General features: G+C 36.4%; 1 protein-coding gene across 6 annotated transcripts in view; it reads left to right on the top strand.

Moving 5' to 3' along the window:
- PPP1R12A (protein phosphatase 1 regulatory subunit 12A) overlaps positions 1 to 21239 on the top strand; it is a 150909-nt gene that overhangs the window by 69809 nt on the left and 59861 nt on the right. For all 6 annotated transcript variants that reach the window (XM_067697436.1, XM_067697434.1, XM_067697432.1 and 3 more), the window contains exons 3-4: positions 8607 to 8725; positions 18002 to 18161. In XM_067697436.1, coding sequence (XP_067553537.1) covers positions 8607 to 8725; positions 18002 to 18161 — 279 coding nt within the window. The remainder of the gene's footprint in view (positions 1 to 8606; positions 8726 to 18001; positions 18162 to 21239) is intronic.

Genomic DNA, 21239 nt, shown 5'->3' with positions numbered 1-21239 from the left:
AATTTAAATCCTTCTGCACGTTTTGAATTTGTTTTTGTGTTTTGTTTTGTTTTGACAACCTGGGTGCCTAGATAACTGGAAAATAGAGCCCACTTTCACAGATAGATTCATTTCTCTCACACACAATAGCCTGGTCTTTGCTATCGGCATAATTAATTGTATCTGTAGCATAATTGTGAAACCACGATGTCAGAAATTTAGCACAGTATTTGGCAAGGTACATTAGTCCATGTTACTGGACTAGTAACAGGGTTTATGTATAAAAATAATACTTCTACCTGTGAGATTTTGACAAAATGAAATTTTTTTAAAGGTTAAAATTGGTAATGTTATAAACATTATAATTTCCTGACAATTAAAAATGAGAATTTCTGCTTCCTGGGAAATAGAATAGATACGTTTTTCCCGTTTTTCCTCCTGCTGAATACAACTAAAAACCCTGAACATGATATATAAAATATACAAAGACTCTATAAGATAGAGAGAAGACCAAAAAAAAAAAAAAAAAGAGAGAAGACAGAACAGCTACGGATCTCAGGATCCAAAGAATGACAGGAGTAAGTTTCTGGCTTTTCTCTTTGCCTCAGATATACCACACTTGGAACTGAGGAAGCTGATAACCCAGAAGCACCAATGGCCCCACACTGCCCCCCCCCAAAAAGCCCCAACAAAACCCTAACCTCTTTAGCCAAATACTAGGAGAGGGGTACCCTAAAACCTTAAAAAAAAAACTACTCCAGCCAAACACTGCAGAAAAAAACCATGGTCCCACCCATACCCTCACTAGCAAAGGCCAGGTAGGGAGCATAGACTTCCAACATTACCAGGCTATCATGAGGTATCCTAGCACCTCTACTGTCATGATGTCAGATTAGGCCAGATACAGAACCTGCCGAGATTTTCATCCCCATCGGATAGTTAACTAGCCCTACCCTAACTGGCACTGGAGACCACGTGGGAAGCCTGGACTTACACCCCCACCTGGCAGTAAAAAGGAGCTCCTACTCCTCCCCACTGGGGTGGAGTCAGAAGAGGCCTGGTAGAGAGTAAATACTTTCACCACCACCCATCAGTAAAGAGGCCTAACTCTTTCTCCCCTTATGGTGTCAGTGGAGGCCACATAGGGTGTAGTAGTGAGGCACCCATAGCCTCCTTAGCCAGGGAGGTATCAGTGAAGGCTTGGTGAGGAGTCAGAAGTAACAAGGAGCTGTTCCATCGCTAGTGTCAATGGTGGCTGAGTGGGGAACCTGAACTTCTACCCCTACCTTGTAATAATGAGATGGCATCTCCCCATCTTTTCTGCTAGAGCAGGGCCAAATATAGTCAGCTAACATAGAAGATTTAAGCACAATCTAGAGTCTCATAATATACCCAGAGTGTTCCAATTTCAATTGAAAATCAGTTGTCATACCAAGGAACATCTCAAATTGAATGAAAAAGACAATAGGGGGCTTCCCTGGTGGTGCAGTGGTTGAGAGTCTGCCTGCCGATGCAGGGGACATGGGTTCGTGCCCTGGTCCGGGAGGATCCCACATGCCGCGGAGCAGCTGGGCCCGTGAGCCATGGCCGCTGAGCCTGCGCGTCCAGATCCTGTGCTCCGCAACGGGAGAGGCCACAACAGTGAGAGGCCCGCGTACTGCAAAAAAAAAAAAAAAGACAATAGGGACCAGCGTTAAGATTACAGAGATATTAATCTTAAAATTATTTGACAGAGATTATAGAGTGGCTATCACAGAAATGCTTCAACAACCAATTACAAGTATGCTTCAAACAAATGAAAAAAAGTCTCAGCCAAAAAAAGTCTGCAAAGAAATAGCAGATATGAAGGGGAACCAAATGGGAATTTTGGAACTGAAAAATCCAGTAACTGAAATAAATAGCAGATAGACTCAGCAGCAGAATGGAGGGGATGGAAGAAAGAATTGGTGAACTGAAAAACAGAACAACAGAAATTACCAAATCTGGGCAACAGAGAGAAAATAGACTAAAATAAAATGAACAGAGCCTCAGGGGCCTGTGGGAGTATACCAGAGAGCTAACATTTTTGCCATTGGAGTCCCAGAAGAAGAGAAAGAGGGCACGGCTGGAAAAGTATTTAAAGAAGTAATAAATGATGGCTAAAAACTTACTCAAACTTGGCAAAAGATATAAACCTACAGATTCAAGAAGTTTAGCATATTCCAAACAGGATAAACCAAAGCAGTTCTGAAAACAAAAGACAAAGTAAAAATCTTGAAGGCAATGAGAAAGGAACTACTATAACATTGGGGCAGGGGGCATTGCATTAAAGCAGACTTCTCATCAGAAACATGGAGACCAGAAGGAAGTGGCACAACATTTGTCAGGTGCTGAAGGAAAGAACTGTTATTTTAAAGAAAACTTTCAAAAGTTCCAGGTCAGAACTTTTGTTTGGATTCTTACTGTTATAGTTACTTTCAGCTGTTTTTTATTGTGATATAGAACTTCAAATATGAAATAGGAAAGTGCATTCCCACTAAAGATGCATAAGGTTATTTACACTGATTTTATGTTGCTCAGAGGTTTCCAAAAGAAAATAGCATTTATTTACTTATTTATTTTAATATATATTTTAATATATTTTATTTATTTATTTATTTTTGGCTGCGTTGGGTCTTTGTTGCTGCATGTGGGCTTTCTCTAGTTGTGGCGAGTGGGGCTACTCTTTGTTGCGGTACGCAAGCTTCTCATTGCGGTGGCTTCTCTTGTTGCGGAGCACGGGCTGTGTAGGCATGTGGGCTTCAGTAGTTATGGCACGCAGGCTAAGTAGTTGTGGCTCATGGGCTCTAGGGTACAGGCTCAGTAGTTGTGGCACACGGGCTTAGTTGCGCCGCGGCATGTGGGATATTCCTGGACCAGGGATCAAACCTGTGTCCCCTGCATTGGCAGGCAGATTCTTAACCACTGTGCCACCAAGGAAGTCTGCATTTATTTTTGAAGTTAATAGTACAATGTTCTCTTACCCATCTTTGAAAAGTTCAGGTAGCTTAGTTTTCATAATTTCTGTCTCATTGGATGGCTTTGAGTAATTCATTTGAATTGTCAAGAAACAACTATTTCAGTGGTTTTCTGACTTTGTGGGTTTTTTTTTTATTGTGGTAAAAACATATTATTAAATATATCATCTTGGCCATTTTAAAGTGTATGGTTTAATAGTGTTAAGCATATTCACATTTTTGGGGGGCAGATCTCTAGGATTTTTCATCTTGTGATACTAAAACTACCTGATAAACACTAATTTCCCCTCCCCACTCCCCTAGCCCTTGGTAACCACCTTTCTATTTGCTGTTTTTATGATTTTGACAACTTCAGACACTTCATATGAGTGGAATCATATAGCATTTGGCCTTTTGTGACTGGCTTATTTTGCTTGCCATAATGGCCTTGAGATTCACCTGTATGACAGAACTTCTTTTTTAAGGCTGCACTGACGTTTCGAATTTTAAAAATTCATGTATTGAATGCATGAAAAATCCATGTATTGGTTAAAACAACTTCTTGATACTAGTTTTTCTACAGTAAATAAAACAATGTACATTAAGTTTGAACACTAAATATATTCAGCTCTTGCTGATGAAATTTCTTTCTCTTTGTCTCTTTGATTACTATGTTCTCATTAGCTTCTGATTTAAAGACAAGGGCTTTAATTAAAACATCAAATTTTTAAAATGAACTATTTCTCCTTCTCAATCTCTTCTGTGGTTTGGCTTTTGACAAAACTCAGAATCCAAGATAATTATGAGACTGTCAAATTTGTCTGCTGAATTCAGTTAACATTGAATCATTCTAACCCAGATAGAATCCTATCCATCTAATATACCACATCCAAGTTGCACCCGATAATTTGGTTAACAAGTTTTACACCTTTTATTAGATTTTTAAATTCACACATATGCAAATAATTTTGTAGAAATCCATTTGGATCATGTCTTGAATTTGAGGTTTATTAATTATCCAAAATTATTTATTGACTCCAAGCTGTAGGTTATTATAAATCTCAGTAAACCTAGCAGTTTACCATTTTTCACTTCAGTAGTTTATAAAGATTTTCATCATTCGATAGGTGGCATCTCCTATGTTGACCTCTTTTGTATTGCTTAAGGACATCATTAACCATTGTTAAGCAAATAAAAGCCTGCCCTTTTTTTTTTTAAACCCTGAAGCATTCAAAAAAGTTACCCATCTGAAAAACAGCCTAATATTCTGACTTTCAGTTTGGGACTCCTGTGTGAAATCTTCATAGTTTTTTTTTTTCCCCCCCAAGAAATCTTACAGTAAATATAGTGTATTTTTCCTAATCAGCAGTCCCATGAGCTGCTTTTAATACCCCAGCCGTTTTTGTTCTGAAGGAAATCTGACCATCTGTTTTCAGTATCTCCAAGGGTCCCACAAAGTGAGTTTCTGGTATTCCAGATAGCCTGTATTTTGTTTCACATTATCTTAAATATTGCTTTCTAAGTGTGATGATTTTGCATGATGTGATAACAGATAGAATTTAATTTTATTTTTAGACATTAACTCATTTAAACATAACACAGCCCTGTAAGTTATCTATAAGCTAGGTTTCGAATGTTTTTAAGTTAATGAATATCACACAGCTGTCAAGAAACAGAGGTGGGAACCAAACCCAAAGTCTGCAGAATTTAAATGTTTATGCTTTTTTTCACCCAACCAATCTTTGAATGGCTTTTTGAGATTATTCATGGTAAATAAGAATTAATGCCATGGGGTTTTATTTATTTATTTTATTTACATTTACAAATAATAGTTCTTGAGTCATGGAGAGGTTTGTGAATTGTATGCATACATATTTATACCTAAACTTTTGGCTCAGGGATTGCTCCAGGCCCTACTTCCTGCCCACAGTTTTCAGAACTTTACTCTTGTTAGTTTCTCTTAACATCCTTCCTGTTTATATAAATTTTGGATTGTCTCATTTTGGCTTTGACCTGTTATTTCCTTGAGACTCTGCTTCCCTCTGCTAGCACTGCAGCCACTCTGAGGTCTTCCTTTTATTCTGTCTACATCCTGTGAATGATTTCTAATACCTAAGCAAAATATACGTGGTTTTATGTAAATATCTCTGATTGTTTGAGATTTTGCCTAGCAGAATACGTACATATTACCCTGGAGCATAGCACAGGTTCTACTCCAATAATATCTTATTTTTTTTGGCTCCAGATTCATTTATTTATTTATTTGTAGTATATAAATGTTCTTCATTAGTTTTATATTACATTTTTTAAAACTGTGAAACAGAAAAAGTTTCTTCAATTCAAATATGACTTCTGTTTGTAGAAGTCCCCGTGAAGATCATAAAAATTGTTTTGCACAAGGAGAAATGTTTATAACATATTATTAATTGTAAAAATACCAGGCTACAAAATGGCATGGTAGCCATTTTTGGGGTCTAATATACATACACAAAATAAACTTGCTGCAGAAAACCAGGATAACAAAAAAATCCCCCCCCCCCAACGAAAACCCCAGCTAATACAAATCCCTCCTAATGTGGGACTTCCCTGGTGGTCCAGTGGTTAAGACTTTACAATTCCACTGCAGGTGACGCGGGTTTGATCCCTGGTCCGGGAGCTGAGATACTACATGCTGCACAGTGCGGCTAAAAAATAAAATTAAAAAAATTAAAAAAGCAAATTCCTCCTAATGCTACCTCTGTTAACTTTATAGTGTATATTCTTTCCTTTTTCTATCTTTCTCTTTCTATGTGTGTGTGTCTTGTAAAAGTTAAATCTCCACACAGATATCAATAGCTAGTCGGTAAAGTCCTTCTTAAAGCAAAAGATTGACAGACCTGACTTCATACAACCTTTAAATTTCATTCAAATACAAAATGCTGTAAGAAAAGGTTTGCTTTTTTTTTAATGTGGTGACAATATGGAAAAAATATTTGCAGCACATCTATTTGTCAGAAGGAGGGAATAACTTATTTTTTTGTGTATCATTTATTAGTACTACCATCCATCTATCACAGACAAGTCAAGAACTTCAGTGTATCATAGACACCTTCCTCGCCCTCGCTTCTCATATCCAGCTGATCTCTAGTATCTCCTAGATATCTCTGGAATTTATCCATTTCCTCCATCAAATTCAAGCTTCCAACATAATTTTTGTCTATGCTGCAGTAGCTCATTAGCTGGTCTGACTACTTTCATTCTTTCTCCATTCTCATTTATTTTCCATACTTCACAAAAGTGATCTCTTTGAAACACATAGTTGATCATTTACAGATCTTACAAAATAAACATTCACTGACTTTGGGGTGTACCTGACATATTATATAGAGATTGATTCTTTCATTTACTCTCAGGAGAATGAACCAAACCCTTGTCTAGCCATACACACTTCCTGTCACAGGTTTTTGGTGCCTTTTGTTCTCTCTCCTGGAACATACTCTCCTTCCATTGTGTTTGCTAGTACCTATATATTGTTCAGAGAATCCTTTTCTGACCTTACTAAATAAAATTATTCTGTTATTCACTTGTAGACATAACTCACTGTTATAAGACGTCAAAGTTTTACATGTATTTAGGGAATTAATCTAGCTCTCTTTCTAGATTATAAGATCTTTGAGGGGAAGATCTGCATTTGTTTTTGCTTACTGTTATATGCCTGACATGTAACATAGTGGTAGATACATAGTAGACACCTGTCTCAGTCAGCTTTGGCTGCTGTAAGAAAATGCCGTAAACTGGGATGCTTAAACAACAGACATTTGTTTCTCACAGTTCTGGAGACTAGACAGTTCAAGATCAAGGTGCTGGCTAATTCTGTGTCTGGTGAGGGCTCTTTTCCTGACTTGCAGATGGCTGCCATCTTGCTGTGCCCTCCATGCAGAGAGACAGTGAGCTCTACTCTCTTCCTCTTTAAAAACATTAATCCCATCATGGGTTCTCGAACCTCTACCTCATCTATACCTAATTACCTCCCCAAAACCCTACCTCCTAATAGCATCATATTGGTGGTTTGGGGTTTCAACATGAATTTTGGAGGAGCACAAAACCATTCAATCTGTAACAACACCCCATAAGTATTTGTTGAGTTAAGGCACACATTAAAAATACAAGCAAAAGAAGTAAATAAGAAATTCACAAAAGGAGAAAATACAAATGCTAGTGAACATATCCAGATTTTTTTCAAATTTGTGTGTAATCAGGAAAGAAAACAATGATAAGATGCTGTATTCTCATCACGTTGAGAAAAATTTTAAAGATCGATAATGTCAAATGTCCATTTAAGAACACATCCATTAGGAGGATGGCATTAAATAAAAGTATGATCCAGCCATATTGTGGAATATTTTTCAGCTATTAGAAGGCAAGTGTTGCACTCCAGTACATTTAAAGTAATCCCATTAATTTTTGTTTTACAAAAAGAACCTCAAAAGTGACTGTATATATTTCTTTATAGACACACATATAAATTCATAGTAAAGGTACCAGAAAGATATTTGCCATGCTGTTGATAGTGTTTATCTCTGGGGAGGGAACATGATAACAGAAGGAGAGATATAAGGGAGTTTTTTCTTTTTTTCTTCTTTTTTTAAAACTCTGAGGGCTTTTTGTCCTTCACTGTTTTGATAATGTGAATATTGTCATGTAGCCTGTAAAAAAATATATATACAAATAAGAGTTAGATTGATTAGGAACATCGGAAAAAAGGGAGCCATTCTTTATATATAGAAAAGTAAAATCAGGGATGCCAAAAGAACATGGCTTAATCTGGAACTACAAACAGTTCCATATTGTTGGAGTCTGAAGTGTGATACAAGAAGGAAGAGGAATGAGGCTGAAAAGAAGACAAAACCAGATCAGTAAGGGCCATGTAGGTATATTTTCTCCTAGCGTGGACAACCATTCAAAGAATTTTAAGTTGGAAATTGACTCTGGTTGTGTTAAATAGATGATTCTGGGAGATGTGCAGTTGGCATAGTGAAAGAGATTCGCAACCATTTTGTATCCGGATCCCTTTGTCAGGTCTGATGAAGCCTGTGAATATGTTCTTAGTATTGTGTTTTGGATGCATAAAATAAAATACTGAGTACAAAGTATGTATGTGCTTCTTTAGTAACACATTAAATAAAAAGACTCAGTAGTTGGTCTAATAATTACCTTAATTTCAAAATAGTGATGAACATACACGGTATTTTAATATATCTGTATCAGCTGAATGACCTTCTGAATTATGCCCATGAGCCCAAAGTTAAGAACTTGCTTATGGCATGAGACTGGGAGCATGAAGTTCAGTTAGGAAATTAGTCAATATGGAGATAATGAAAAATCTTAATGGAGACAGTCTGAAATAATTCTATGAAAGACTTTGTAATTATTTTAAAATAACATTTTTGTTTTAGTTAATGTGTGTACCTTATAGAAAAATTTTAGGAAATATAAAATTTTAAAAAGGAAAGAAAACATTTTTTATGGTAGTTTCTTAAAACTTAAATAATACCTATGCTATCCTTGGTTTTTATTGCTGCTCTTGCATAGGAGCTTGCCTCATTAGCTATGCATTCAGTCTTATTTTGATGATACCGTCATTGCTTAATTCTCTTCCCTTTAATTTTACAGGTTTTTGATTGGTCAGGGAGCACATGTAGGTGCTGTCAACAGTGAAGGAGACACACCTTTAGATATTGCTGAGGAGGAGGCAATGGAAGAGCTACTTCAAAATGAAGTTAATCGGCAAGGTAATGTAACCAACCTAGATGTAAAATATGTTTAAAACTGTTGTGTAAAGAACATGATACTTGACTTTTTCAATAAATGATTGTTGACATTGAAGGGCAATCTTAATTTGAGTGGAAAGAAAATCAGTTTACTTAACAGTATGTGAAGTAAGGTTCTACTTGAAAAAATATATGATTCTTAACTCTACGTCTTTTTAATGTTTTTAAAGTTGAAAGAAGTATCATGAGTGGTAGGGTAAGGCATAAAATTATCTGTCAATAAAAGCTTTGGAGAGAAGTAAAACAGGCAAAGGGGATAAGGAAGTGTACGGGGTGAATGAGACACATTGCAAATTTAAAGAGTGGTCAAGAAGTTGTCACTGATAAGGTGGTATTTAAGCTAAGGTCTTACTGGGGTGATGGAATGAATCATGTAGGTCTGGGGAAGGAACATTGCAAACAGAGGAACCAATGAATTCAAGGATGGGAGGGTGCCTGGTGTTTTCAGAGAAGCAGCGAGTGTGACCAGTATGACTGAAGCAGGCAGAACAAGGAAGAGGCTGGAAGGAGATGAGGTCAGAGAAGTAGCAGTGGACCATATCACATAGGGCCTTGTGGTCTGTTGGAAGGATTTTAGCTTTTAACCTGAGTGAAACAGTGAGCTAGTGGAGGGATTGAGATAGAGGAGTGACATGATCTGACTTGCTTTAGAAAGGATCTCTGGGGCTATTGTGTTGAGAATAGATTATAGGAAGGTAAGGGCAGAAGTAGGAGAATGGCAAGGGCAGGAGCAGGGTGGTAGTAGACAAAGTGATGAGAAAAGATTGGATTTTAGATATATTTTGAAGGTTTGGCCAAGAAGATTATTGAGTGATTAAAACTACAGTGTGTAAGAAAGAAGAAGGCAGGGAAGATTCTAAGATTTTTGGTTTGAGCCACTAGATGGGTGAAGTTTTTATGAGAGGTGTGAATGTTGTGGGAAAAGTAAGTTTTGTAGGGAGAGTTCAGGGGTTCATTTTTCAGACATGTTAAGTTTGTTTTGCCTATTAGGTATCCAGGCAGTTGAATATGTCAACAGAGAGAGGTACAAGCTGGAGATAAATTTGGGAGATGTCAATTTATAGAAGAGGAACGATTGCTTATGGGTAGAATTTCTTTCAGGAGTGATGAGTGTTCTAAAACTGTTTGTGATAGTGGTTGCACAGCTCTGCGAATTTACTAAAACCACTGAATTGTATACTTTAAATAATATGTGAATTATATCTCAATAAATATAAAGCTGTATTATACTGCAATTCCTCTTCTGGGCATATAACCAAAGAATTAAAAGGAAGGTTTCAAAGAGATTTTTGTACACCCATGTTTATAGCATTATTCACAATAACTAAAAGATGGAAGAAAACCAAGTGTTCATCAATGGATGAATGAATAAACAAAATGTAGTATATACTTAGAGAAAATGCTGCTCAGCATTAAGAAGGAAATTCTGACATATGCTACAGCCTGGATGAACCTTGAGAACATTATGCTATGTGAAGTAAGCCGGTCACAAAAAGGCAAATACTGTATGATTCCACTTACCATGAGGTACCTCAAGTACTCAAAATCATAGAGAAAGTGGAATGATGGTTGTCAGGAGCTAGGAGGAAGTGGGAATGGGGACTTGTTTAATTAGCATAGCATTTCAGTTTTGCAAAATGATAAGAGTTCTAGACATTGATTGAGCAACAGTGTAAATGTACTTAACGCTACTGAACTGTCTACTTAAAATGGTTATTAAGATAGTAAATTTTGTTATGCATATTTTACTACAACTTAAAAAAACTAATATATATATATTATATATATATAATATACAACTTTAAAAAACTTATATATATATATGTATATATATATATATACACACACACACACATATATATATAAATTACTGTGTGATTTCCACTATATTATGTCTAGGCAGTGATTAAATGGGTATTATCAGAAGAGAACTGTGTTTTCCTAAGGTATGGGATATTGGTTCAGAAGGTTGACTCCAGCTGAAATGTGGTTCATCAGGAAATAAAAGCAGAGAAATAGAAGCTAAGTCAGTTCCTTGAAAAGAGATTTTTATTCCTTGGGATTAAGAAAATTCATAATGACTACCTGGTTGTTAAAAAAAAAAATCTTAGGCACTGAAACTGAAGAAATATTTAAATGCCTAAATAGAGTTGAGGCATTGTAACAAGTGGCTGAAGGTACCTGGAGCTCAGGAGAAACAAGGCACACATTAGGAAACTAGTCGTAACTGGAACTTGGATAGATACACGGAAGAGCTTTTAACAGCTGTGTCCTAAGCAAGCAATTTTGGAGTAATAGGATCTTCAAGACTTGAAGAAGCTGGAAGAATGGGTATAAAGCATCAACCTGGATGAAGAGTCCCTTATCTGTCCAGCTTGCCCTGGTGAGTGCCCAGATAGATAGCAACAATATTGTTTAATAGTAGTTAGCAATTATTATGAACTGGGAAAGGGATGGATATGTACTGAAAACTTCTTGTCTTTAGTTTCCTTCTATATATAAAGGAAACTGTTAGCAAGGCTGATTTTAGTTGTAATGATTCATTCAGTTTTGATTAAGGTGCCAGCATATGTTCTGAGTGCTGGGTATTTTTTTTTTAAGAGACACACTTTGTTCTTAAGGATTTCACGGTGTATAGAAGTGACAAGTATATAAACAGAGCCCCACAATGCAGTGTGCTATGTGCTAAAATATAGGTAGGAACGGAATGATGTGGGAGAACAGAAAAGCCTATGAGTAACTGTTTGCAGTAGTCCGGAAGGGTTTGAGAGATGACATTTGAGAGGGAATTTACTTGGCAAAGAAGGGGGGTAGTGGACAAAAAAGGCATGTGAGACAGGGGTATCAGCATGTGCAAAGAAAAGGAATTGGAGACATAGCATACGTGGAGAATTCATTAGAATTGGAATGGAGTAAAAAGTAAGGATGGAATTAGTATGAGGTTGAGGCTCGAGAAGATTAGGCTGGAGCCAGATGGTGGACATCTCTTTTGTAGGCATTAGACAGATGCAACAGAGATCCCCAAGCAGGAAATTAACCTGATTGGATTTGGTTTTTAGTAATAAAGCAGCTGATGGTAATCTGGAGGATGCATTAGAGTGGGGGATACATGGTGGCATGCCTTTCTTGAAGAAGATTCTTCACTTAATCCAGGTGAAAGATGAAAAGGGGCAAAATGGTTACACTTAAGATGGAAAAGAGCAAAGAGCCAGGACTGTTTTCAGAAAATATTAAGGTAAAATTAAAACAGCTTGGTGGAGAATTGAATGTGGAGATGAAGGAAGAATTGAAGCAAGCTAATTTGCCTCCTGAAGTTTCCAGTTTAAGAAGTGATGACTGGATAAATTCACTCGGGAAAATGTGGGACAAAGCAGGAACGGATTTAGAGAGTGTATGAGTTTGTTTTGGGATATATTGAGTTTGGTTGCTAAAGCACATCTAGATGACAGTGTTCAGTGCACTGTTGGAATTTAGGAAATGTCAGGATGGAAAATGTAAATCTGGGAAAATAATAGGTGAGGGGAAATTCTAGAAAATAGTATATAGTATGACCCTGAAACTGAAAAGTAAAGAGCTGATACTAAAAATAATAACTAACTCTTATTAAATACCGATTGTTTGCCAGGCATTGAGCAAAAGGCTTTACATGCATTATTTCATTTCATTCTCACAGCAATTCTAAGAGGTTAATACTACTGTCACCCCATTTTACAGATGAGAAGCTGAGGCACAGTGATTTGCCCAAGGTCATACATGTAGGAAGTCGTGCTGTATGTAGTTCAGTCCCAAACAGTGTAGCAGATACCTTGAGCCCACACTCTTCATCACTGTACCATACTACATTTTATTAGGAATATCTCTTAGAAAATATTTCATGATATTCATTTTATTCATATAATGGGAATACATGAATTTATATAGCATAACTTTATTCCAAAGAAACAAAAGATAGAGGCATCTCTAATAGAGTTTAACATTTATAAAAAGAGCACCCTAAATATATCTCTCGTAATGACAAGATTTCTCAAATTATTTATCCTGGTATGAAAGTTATTATTTAATATTTTAAAGTTCTTTAATCACTCTTTTGGCTCTTATTTCTTATTCTAATATATTTGATTAACAACTAGTCATGCTTGAGTAGATTGCCTTTGAAAGTAGTAATGATTGAATAGTAGATGAAAGTATTTCTGGTTTATGTTTTAATGCAATTTTCTTTATTTAGTGTGGGACACAAGTCAATTTTTGCATTTCTTAGCTAACAAAATTCCAATTTGATTTTATTTTTTCTTACCTATGAGAATTGGCTACATTTCAAGCTAACATTTACTGTTGTTGGGTTTTTTTGTTGTTTTTTTGTTGTTTTTTTTTGTGGTACGCGGGCCTCTCACCGCTGTGGCCTCTCCCGTTGCGGAGCACAGGCTCCGGACGCGCAGGCCCAGCGGCCATGGCTCACGGGCCCAGCCGCTCCGCGGCACGTGGGATCCTCTCGGACCGGGGCACGAACCCATGTCCCCTGCATCAGCAGGCGGACTCTCTACCACTGCGCCACCAGGGAAGCCCTACTGTTTTTTATAGCAGTGACAGATGTTAAATAGTCTAATCACTTTATTATATCACACCCAATTTAGTTCAATATACATTGTTTTCGTTGTTTAAAAACCTTGCAATTATAGGTGGATTAAGGACCAGTTAAATTCATTATAAGATCTTCTTCCTATTAGACCACAGTGCAGTTAAAGAGAAGCAGAATCATAGACTTTTAGAACTGATCATGATAATTAACACCTTAGTGCTTATTCCTCATCTAAACACTTCACAGATAATATTAATTAATTTAATCCTCACAACATTGTGGATAGGTATATACTTTCATTACTCCTATCTTACAAATAAAAGAACTGAATATTAGTGTAGATTGTGTCTTGCCCAAGATAATAGAGCTAGTAAGTGGCAAATCAGGGATTGAAACCCAGCAGCCTAGGTTCAGGTCTGTGTTCTTAACCCATTATACTAATATTCAAAGAAGTTATGGCTTTCTCAAAGGTTGCTAGCCTAGTTAAAGCACTGGAATTAGAAAACAGGTATTGTAATACATAGTCCAGTGGGGTTTAAACAAAAATTAATGGTCTATTGCTCTAATCAGTGGTATTTTTGAAAGATTTTAAGAACAAGAGTGTTTTTTTTTTCTAACTGGATTTTCTTAAGCATAAGAAATTTCTCTTCACATGTACTTTAATTTTAAACTTGAGTTGTATTTATATATAATTCATATAAAGGCACAATTTGGTGGCAGCAGAGGGTAACTGCTTTGTAATTAGGTGAAGATAGCATGAAATTAGATAAATCCAGAAGAAATAGCTGGGTTTTTTTGTTTTTTGTTTTTTTTTTTTGAAGTAGCTGTTTTTTTATTTCAAGTCCAGAGGAAATTTAGAATAATAAAAGACAATAAAAGTCAGACTATTTGATAAAGAGAAAAGGGATAACGATAATAAAGATGTTCATGTATTAAAAGACATGGTAAAAAAAACTAAGCATAAGAAAATAAAATAAATCAGTCTGAGAAAGGTCATTTAGTAGAAAGATTATTCTTAATGTATTAACAATTACAGCTTTATAATTTCTTTTATGAATAACATTAGAAGGCATTTTAAATAAGATGGGCTGATTATCTTTTGAAAGGAAATTTATATATGTATAAAATCGCATTATTATAGAAATGGTGATACTTTGTAATTAAAGATTATAATAGGTTTTGTCCGTTACATATATAGTGTATATAATTGTTTTTATAAAGTCTATTTGGAAAACTTTTTTGCAAGTTTCTTTCAAATGTAGTAATGAGGGACTTCCCTGGTGATCCAGTGGTTAAGAATCCGCCTTGCAACACAGGGGACGTGGGTTCAATCTCTGGTCACGGAACCAAGATTCCACGTGCCATGGGGCAGCTAAGCCTGCATGCTGCAACTACTAAGCCCATGCGCTCTAGAGCCCATGCACCACAGCTACTGAGCCTGTGCGCCGCAACTACTGAGCCCGCATGCCACTACTAAGACCTGACACAGCCAAATAAATAAATAAGTAAATATTTAGGAAAAAAAAAGAAAAATTCAAGAGAATAGTTGGTTCTAGCACCAAGAGCAAACATTTGGGGGAAAAAAATGAGATCTCTAGTTTGAAGATGACTTTACCTGCACTTCTGTAATCTCGGGATTTTAAAAATGTTTTTCAGTCATGGCCTACTTTTTTGAGATTGAGCTTCAATTGAACAGTTTAGTTGTATGTTGAATAAATGGTAATTTACTAAGCAAGCAAGGTAAGGATACATTCCAGATAGAGGATACTAGCTTGCACAACAGCACAGGCACATGATGTACTTGATCTATGTGAAGATCTATATGGTTAGAACACTGGGTGATGATAGAGGAGAAAGACTAGAGATTAAAAATGCATTGAGACCAAATCATAAAAGGCTCTGTCTGCTACACTAAAGAGCTTGAGCTTTGTCTTGTAGGAGGTGAGCAGTCATTGACAGATTTTTATAGAAAAGAGAGATGATTGTATTTTGCTACAGAAAAACCAGTCTGGCGATGATGTGAGGAATGACTCAGAAGGAACTGAGGAGAATGAATTAAGGGCCAGCTGTAGTCGTCAAAGTGTGAGAGACATAAGACGAACTAAAATAGTGATTAGGGGCCATTAAGAAGACATTTTAGGAAAAGAAGACATTTTAGGAATGGCAACTCAGAATCTGCTGACTAATTGGATGGAGGCTGTGGATAAGGCAAAGGGAGGGATTAAGGGTGACTTCCGGGTTTCTGGGTAAGTATTGGAACCTAATATAGGAAATATAAGACAGACAGCAAGCAGATTGGCTAGGGAAAATTGAGATAAGATTTTAGCATTGAGTTTGAGGTGACTGTGTTATATCATTTTATTATGTATTATATTACATCCCTAGTTTTGACCTCTTCTCTGTTCTCCAGACTCAGATATCCAGCTAACTCCAATTAGATGTCTGTTAGTGCATTTCAAACTTCACATTTCCGAAATTGAAAATTTAATTTTTCTAGTTGCTCAGGCTAAAAACCTTTGATTCATCCTTGACTTCTCTTTTTCTCCTACATCCAAACTAACAGCAAATTCTGTTGGTTTGCCTTGAAGAATGCAGAATCTAACCTCTTTACTACCTTCACTGCTACCACCCTGGTTCAAGTTACCATCATCTCTTGCCTGAATTATTGTTATAGCCTCCCAGTTTCTACCTGTTTTTACTCGTAACTTTTCAGCTTAAGTGATCCTCTTAAATTGAGTGGGATGTTGTCACCCTGCCCCCCGCTCATTGTCCTCACTACTCTATAGACACCCTGCCTTTTCCTAATCAGAAGAACATTCCAAGCAGGCTTCTACCTCAGTGCTTAATACAGACAGTCCCTGACTTATAGTGGTTCAGTTTAATGATTTTTCAACTTTATGATGGTTTGAAAGCAATGCACATTCAGTAGAAACCATACTTCAGATTTTGAGTTTCGATCTTTTCCTGGGCTAGTGATATGCAGCACATATTCCCTAGTGACGCTGGTCAACAGCAGCAAGCTGCAACTTCTGGTCAGCCACGTAATCATGAGGGTAAACAAACAAACTGATACACTTAAACAACCATTCTATACCTATGTGACCATTCTGTTTTTCACTTTCAGTACAGTGTTCAGTAAATTACATGAGACATTCAGCGCTTAATAATTTATTTATAAAACAGGCTTTGTGTTAGATGATTTTTCCCAACTGTACGCTAATGTAAGTATTCTGAGCGTGTCTAAGGTAGGCTACATTAAGCTATGACAGGATAGGTATATCATATGCAGTTTTGACTTAGGATATTTTCAACTTTTGTTGTAACCCTATTGTAAGTCAAGGAAGATCTGTAGTACTTCCCTCTGTCTGGAATATTCTCTAAGATTATGGTATGACTGTCACTTTATTTCTTGCTGTAATGTCACCTTATCAAAGAGACTGTTCTTTACCAACCTATATAAAATAACAACTCTTTCTCATTACCTTCTATACCTTTACTCTGCTTTTTTTTTCCTTCGCAGATGTATCATCTGCCATGTAATAGGTTCACTTCTAAACCCCTAACACCTAATAAAGTACCTGACATATAGTAGAGACTCAGTACATATTGACTGATTGATTGATGAATGAGTGAATGAAAAATTCCAGCCAGCCAATTGGATACATGGATATGAATTATAGAAGAGATCTTAGCTGAGGAGTTGTGTGTATGTGTAATTATTTTTTACTCATGTATTTATGTATTCATCGTTCATTCAGTAAACATTTACTGATCCCTTTTACTTTGTATCAGGTATCCATCCATATGGTGGGGATACAAGATAAAAAAGCAGTATATTTACCTTTTTTAATAAGCTCGTTGTCTTCTGGAGTATAAATGCATCATGGTATGTGCTATTTATTAAATAACCAGCATTTGAAGCCATAAGATAACATGAGATCACTGAGGAATTTCAGGATTATCATTTCTATTTTAATTTTTTTCTCAGGATGTTGAGCGCTTTGAAGGTCGTGTCCCTTTTTGAATTCTCCCCACTCTTATCATCTCAACCTAGCGTAGCGCTTAATGCTCTTAAATGAATAAACATCTATATAACTTACTAAAATTATAAAACTGATACTGATGGTATGAACAGTGTACTATGTTGGAAAAAGAAAGGGGTGTTGGTAGAAAAATAATCTGATTTAAGGTCTATTCAATTTTAGATGAGGACAGGACCTCCAAGTTGAAGTGTTCAATAAATATTTGTACCTACTAGGCTAGAGTACAGATAACTGGTCAAAGCAGTGGATAAAAATTTGAGACTTAAATACATATGATTGTTTAAAACAACAAACTTTTTTTTTAGACCAAAGGATGGGGAATACCTTGGGGAGTATTCAAATCTTCAAAAACAAAAGGAATAAGCAGAAAAGGTAAAAAGAAAGCCAAAATAATACTGTAGGGCAAAAATTAAATAGTCAATAGAGAATGCTAATAAAATATCTACAGTATTCCTACATTTCTTTATTTAACCAGCTTGTTCTAAGCAGCCCATTTTTCAAAAATATAATTTCACTTTTAATTTTCAATTAAACTTGGAATGTTTTGGATAATTTTATTTCCAAACAAAAACATTTACTATAGAGAAAAAAATGAAAAAAAATATTTTATTTTATCAGGGGTTGATATAGAAGCAGCTCGAAAAGAAGAAGAACGAATAATGCTTAGAGATGCAAGACAATGGCTAAATAGTGGCCATATAAATGATGTCCGGCATGCAAAATCTGGAGGTACAGCACTTCATGTTGCAGCCGCTAAAGGCTATACAGAAGTTTTAAAGTAAGTATTGCTTCTCACAGTTGTTTTTCTGCTTTGATTTGTTTTCTTTATTTCACTTTTCCTTTTTTTAAGATACCTGCTAACATTATTTTGAAACAGCTTTTGTAAGTTATTTAATGTCTGTCTATAGGGAGAAAGAGAAAACTACCTTGAATGTTATTGCTTTATTTCTAAAGTTCTTTCTTTCACTCTCAAATTTTGAGTATTCTACTGTTCTTCCATTGCAATTTTCCAATAAGTGAAATTTAAGTGTCAGACAACCATTATATGTTACCTTCTGGCCTAGTAAATTATTAGAGTCACTTTGAGATTCCCAGATAGGTTAGCTCTGGATACAGAGACTAAGAACAATGTTGTGTATAAACATACTATCAAATTCTGAGAGCTTGATTCCTACTGATTGTTTATTTACATGTAACTTATCTGATTTTGTTTTAGATTTTCACTACATGAACACTGGAATTCAGAGTGCTGTTAGCATAATATTAAATATTAAACCATAAGCAACTTAGACGATATAGGGTTATATACTGATCAACAAATATCTTTGGGGCAAAGCTCCTTTATGTCACAATAAATTTGTGTTTTGGTTTTTACTTATGCAGTGCAAAGGTGTTGGCAACTGTATGGAAAAAACAATTCAGTGCATAACTTTTGTTATATCTATGTGAAGGCTAATAAGACTGGCCCTCAGCAAAATCTACTGCACCCTCTATTTTACCTTTGTTCCACTTTGGTTTCTTATATCAATCCCTTCTCCTTATTCCCTCTCCTCAGTAAAAACAGTGAAGAAGTTTAAGTGGGTCAGTTATTCCGGGTTTCCTCCTATTTCAATCCCTACTCACTTCAGTAATTTAAGCCTTCTCCTAGAATAGTACAGTTAACTTTTTTTTAAATTAATTTATTTATTTACTTTTGGCTGTGTTGGGTCTTCGTTGCTGCACACGGGCTTTCTCTAGTTGCGGTGAGCAGGGGCTACTCTTCGTTGCAGTGCGCGGGCTTCTCACTGCAGTGGCTTCTCTTGTTGCGGAGCACTGGCTTTAGGCATGTGGGCTTCAGTAGTTGTGGCACGCGGGCTGTAGAGCACAGGCTCAGTAGTTGTGGTGCACGGGCTTAGTTGCTCTGCAGCATGTAGGATCTTCCCGGACCAAGGCTCGAACCCGTGTCCCCTGCATTGGCAGGCGGATTCTTAACCACTGCGCCACCAGGGAAGCCGCTACAGTTAAGTTGTAATTAGTTTCCTTGTCCCATCTGTTTCTCTCTAATCCAAAATTTTTCAGACTTTCAAACCCCATCAGAGTGGGTCATGAAATGAACTTAGTGAGCTGTGAACAGCATTTAAAAAGAAAAAAATCGAAAATATCAAAGAGTATTGCATATGGTAAAGGTATTTTGTTTCTTAAAATTCTTGTTTCTATAAACATATATATGAGTACTGGATTGCACTGTAAAATAGATTTCTAGACTGCTTCCAAGTGGTCTTTGTAATTCAGTTGTCCAGGCTCTTAAAATCCTTCATTAAGATTCTCAGCAGGAATTGGGATGAATTTTAAACTCCTCAGCTTAGCACATAAGACCATTAGTCATCTGGCCATTGGTTCCTCTTTCAAGCTAAGCTGCTACCATTGCTCCTCAGGCATGCATGATTCCAGCTGTATATATCTACTTGAAGTTCTTTCATGATGCCTTAATGCCTACTCTTGTTTCTATCTAGATACCTTCATTCACCATCTCTTCAACTTGGAAGCAGATTCCTTTCTATCCTTTGACTCAGTTCAAGGCTCTTAAGCCCATGAAAAAGAAATGCTCAACTTCATTCATAATAAGTGCAGATAAAGCTACAGTGAATTATCATTTTTCATCTATCATATTGGCAAAGATCAAAATGTTTGGCACACTGTTGGCAAATTTGGGGAAGGGCACTCTCTTACATTATTGGTGGAAGTATAAATGACTATTGAGCAAATTTTATCAAAGTAACAGTTATTCTTTGGCTTAGCAGCACTACCTCTAGGAATTGTTTTTTTTTTTAAATTTATTTATTTATTTTATTTTTGGCTGCGTTGGTTCTTTGTTGCTGCGCACGGGCTTTCTCTAGTTGCAGCGAGCAGGAGCTACTCTTCTGTGCGGTGCACGGGCTTCTCACTGCTGTGGCTTCTCTTGTTTCAGAGCAGGGGCTGTAGAGCGCAAGCTTCAGTAGTTGTGGTGCACAGGCTTAGTTGCTCTGCAGCATGTGGGATCTTCCTGGACCAGGCTTGAACCCATGTCCCCTGCGTTGGCAGGCATATTCTTAACCACTGTGCCACCAGGGAAATCCCTAGGAATTTTTTTTACAGATATTCTCACTCACATAGGAAATAAGGTATGTGCTAGCAGCATTGTTTGTAATTGGAGTAGGAGAATGGTTGAATAGATCATGATACATCCTTTCACTAGAATACTCTATAGTGATTAAAACACTACTTATAGATATGGAAAGAGCACTAGGATATGTTAAGAACTATGCATCATTTGTGTTTATGTTTTAAAACTTTAAGTTGTATTTATTTATATATGCATAAAATCTCTCTGTAAGGATCTAATCAAAAGTAGTAGTATGGTTATCTCTGGGGCAGGGAAACTGGTTGGCTAAAGGTCAGCAGTGGGAAAGTGACTTTGCTATCTAGCCATTTATTCTTTTTTAGTTTTGAAATTTGTGAATATTTTACTTAGGAAAGAAAATATTAAATCAAAAATAAATAGAAGAGATCCATTTCAAATGTAACTGTGTCCCCACTTACCCCCTTCCCCCAAACACACACAACCCCTTTCAGTTGATTTTTATGCTTTTCAGTTCTGTACTCCTATTGCAGCTTCATCATAGAACCTGTCTGTGAGGGTTGATTGTTGTTTTACTTAACTTTTGTCCTCCATTAGAAGTTCCTTGAGCATAATAAATACTGTCTTATTTTTTTGAGTATCCTTGCATGGCCTGGCATATAGAGAGCCTTATGTTTGGGGGGCAGGGTGTGTGTGTCTACCTTTCTCTCCGCACAGTCTCTCAAGTACTTAGAATTTTGTATTGCTCAGGATATTTAA

This window comes from Pseudorca crassidens, chromosome 11 (genome assembly GCF_039906515.1).
Source record: "Pseudorca crassidens isolate mPseCra1 chromosome 11, mPseCra1.hap1, whole genome shotgun sequence".
Lineage (NCBI taxonomy): Eukaryota > Metazoa > Chordata > Mammalia > Artiodactyla > Delphinidae > Pseudorca > Pseudorca crassidens.
The sequence above is the reverse complement of the archived record's forward strand: the minus strand, read 5'-3'. Positions and strand labels throughout refer to the sequence as shown.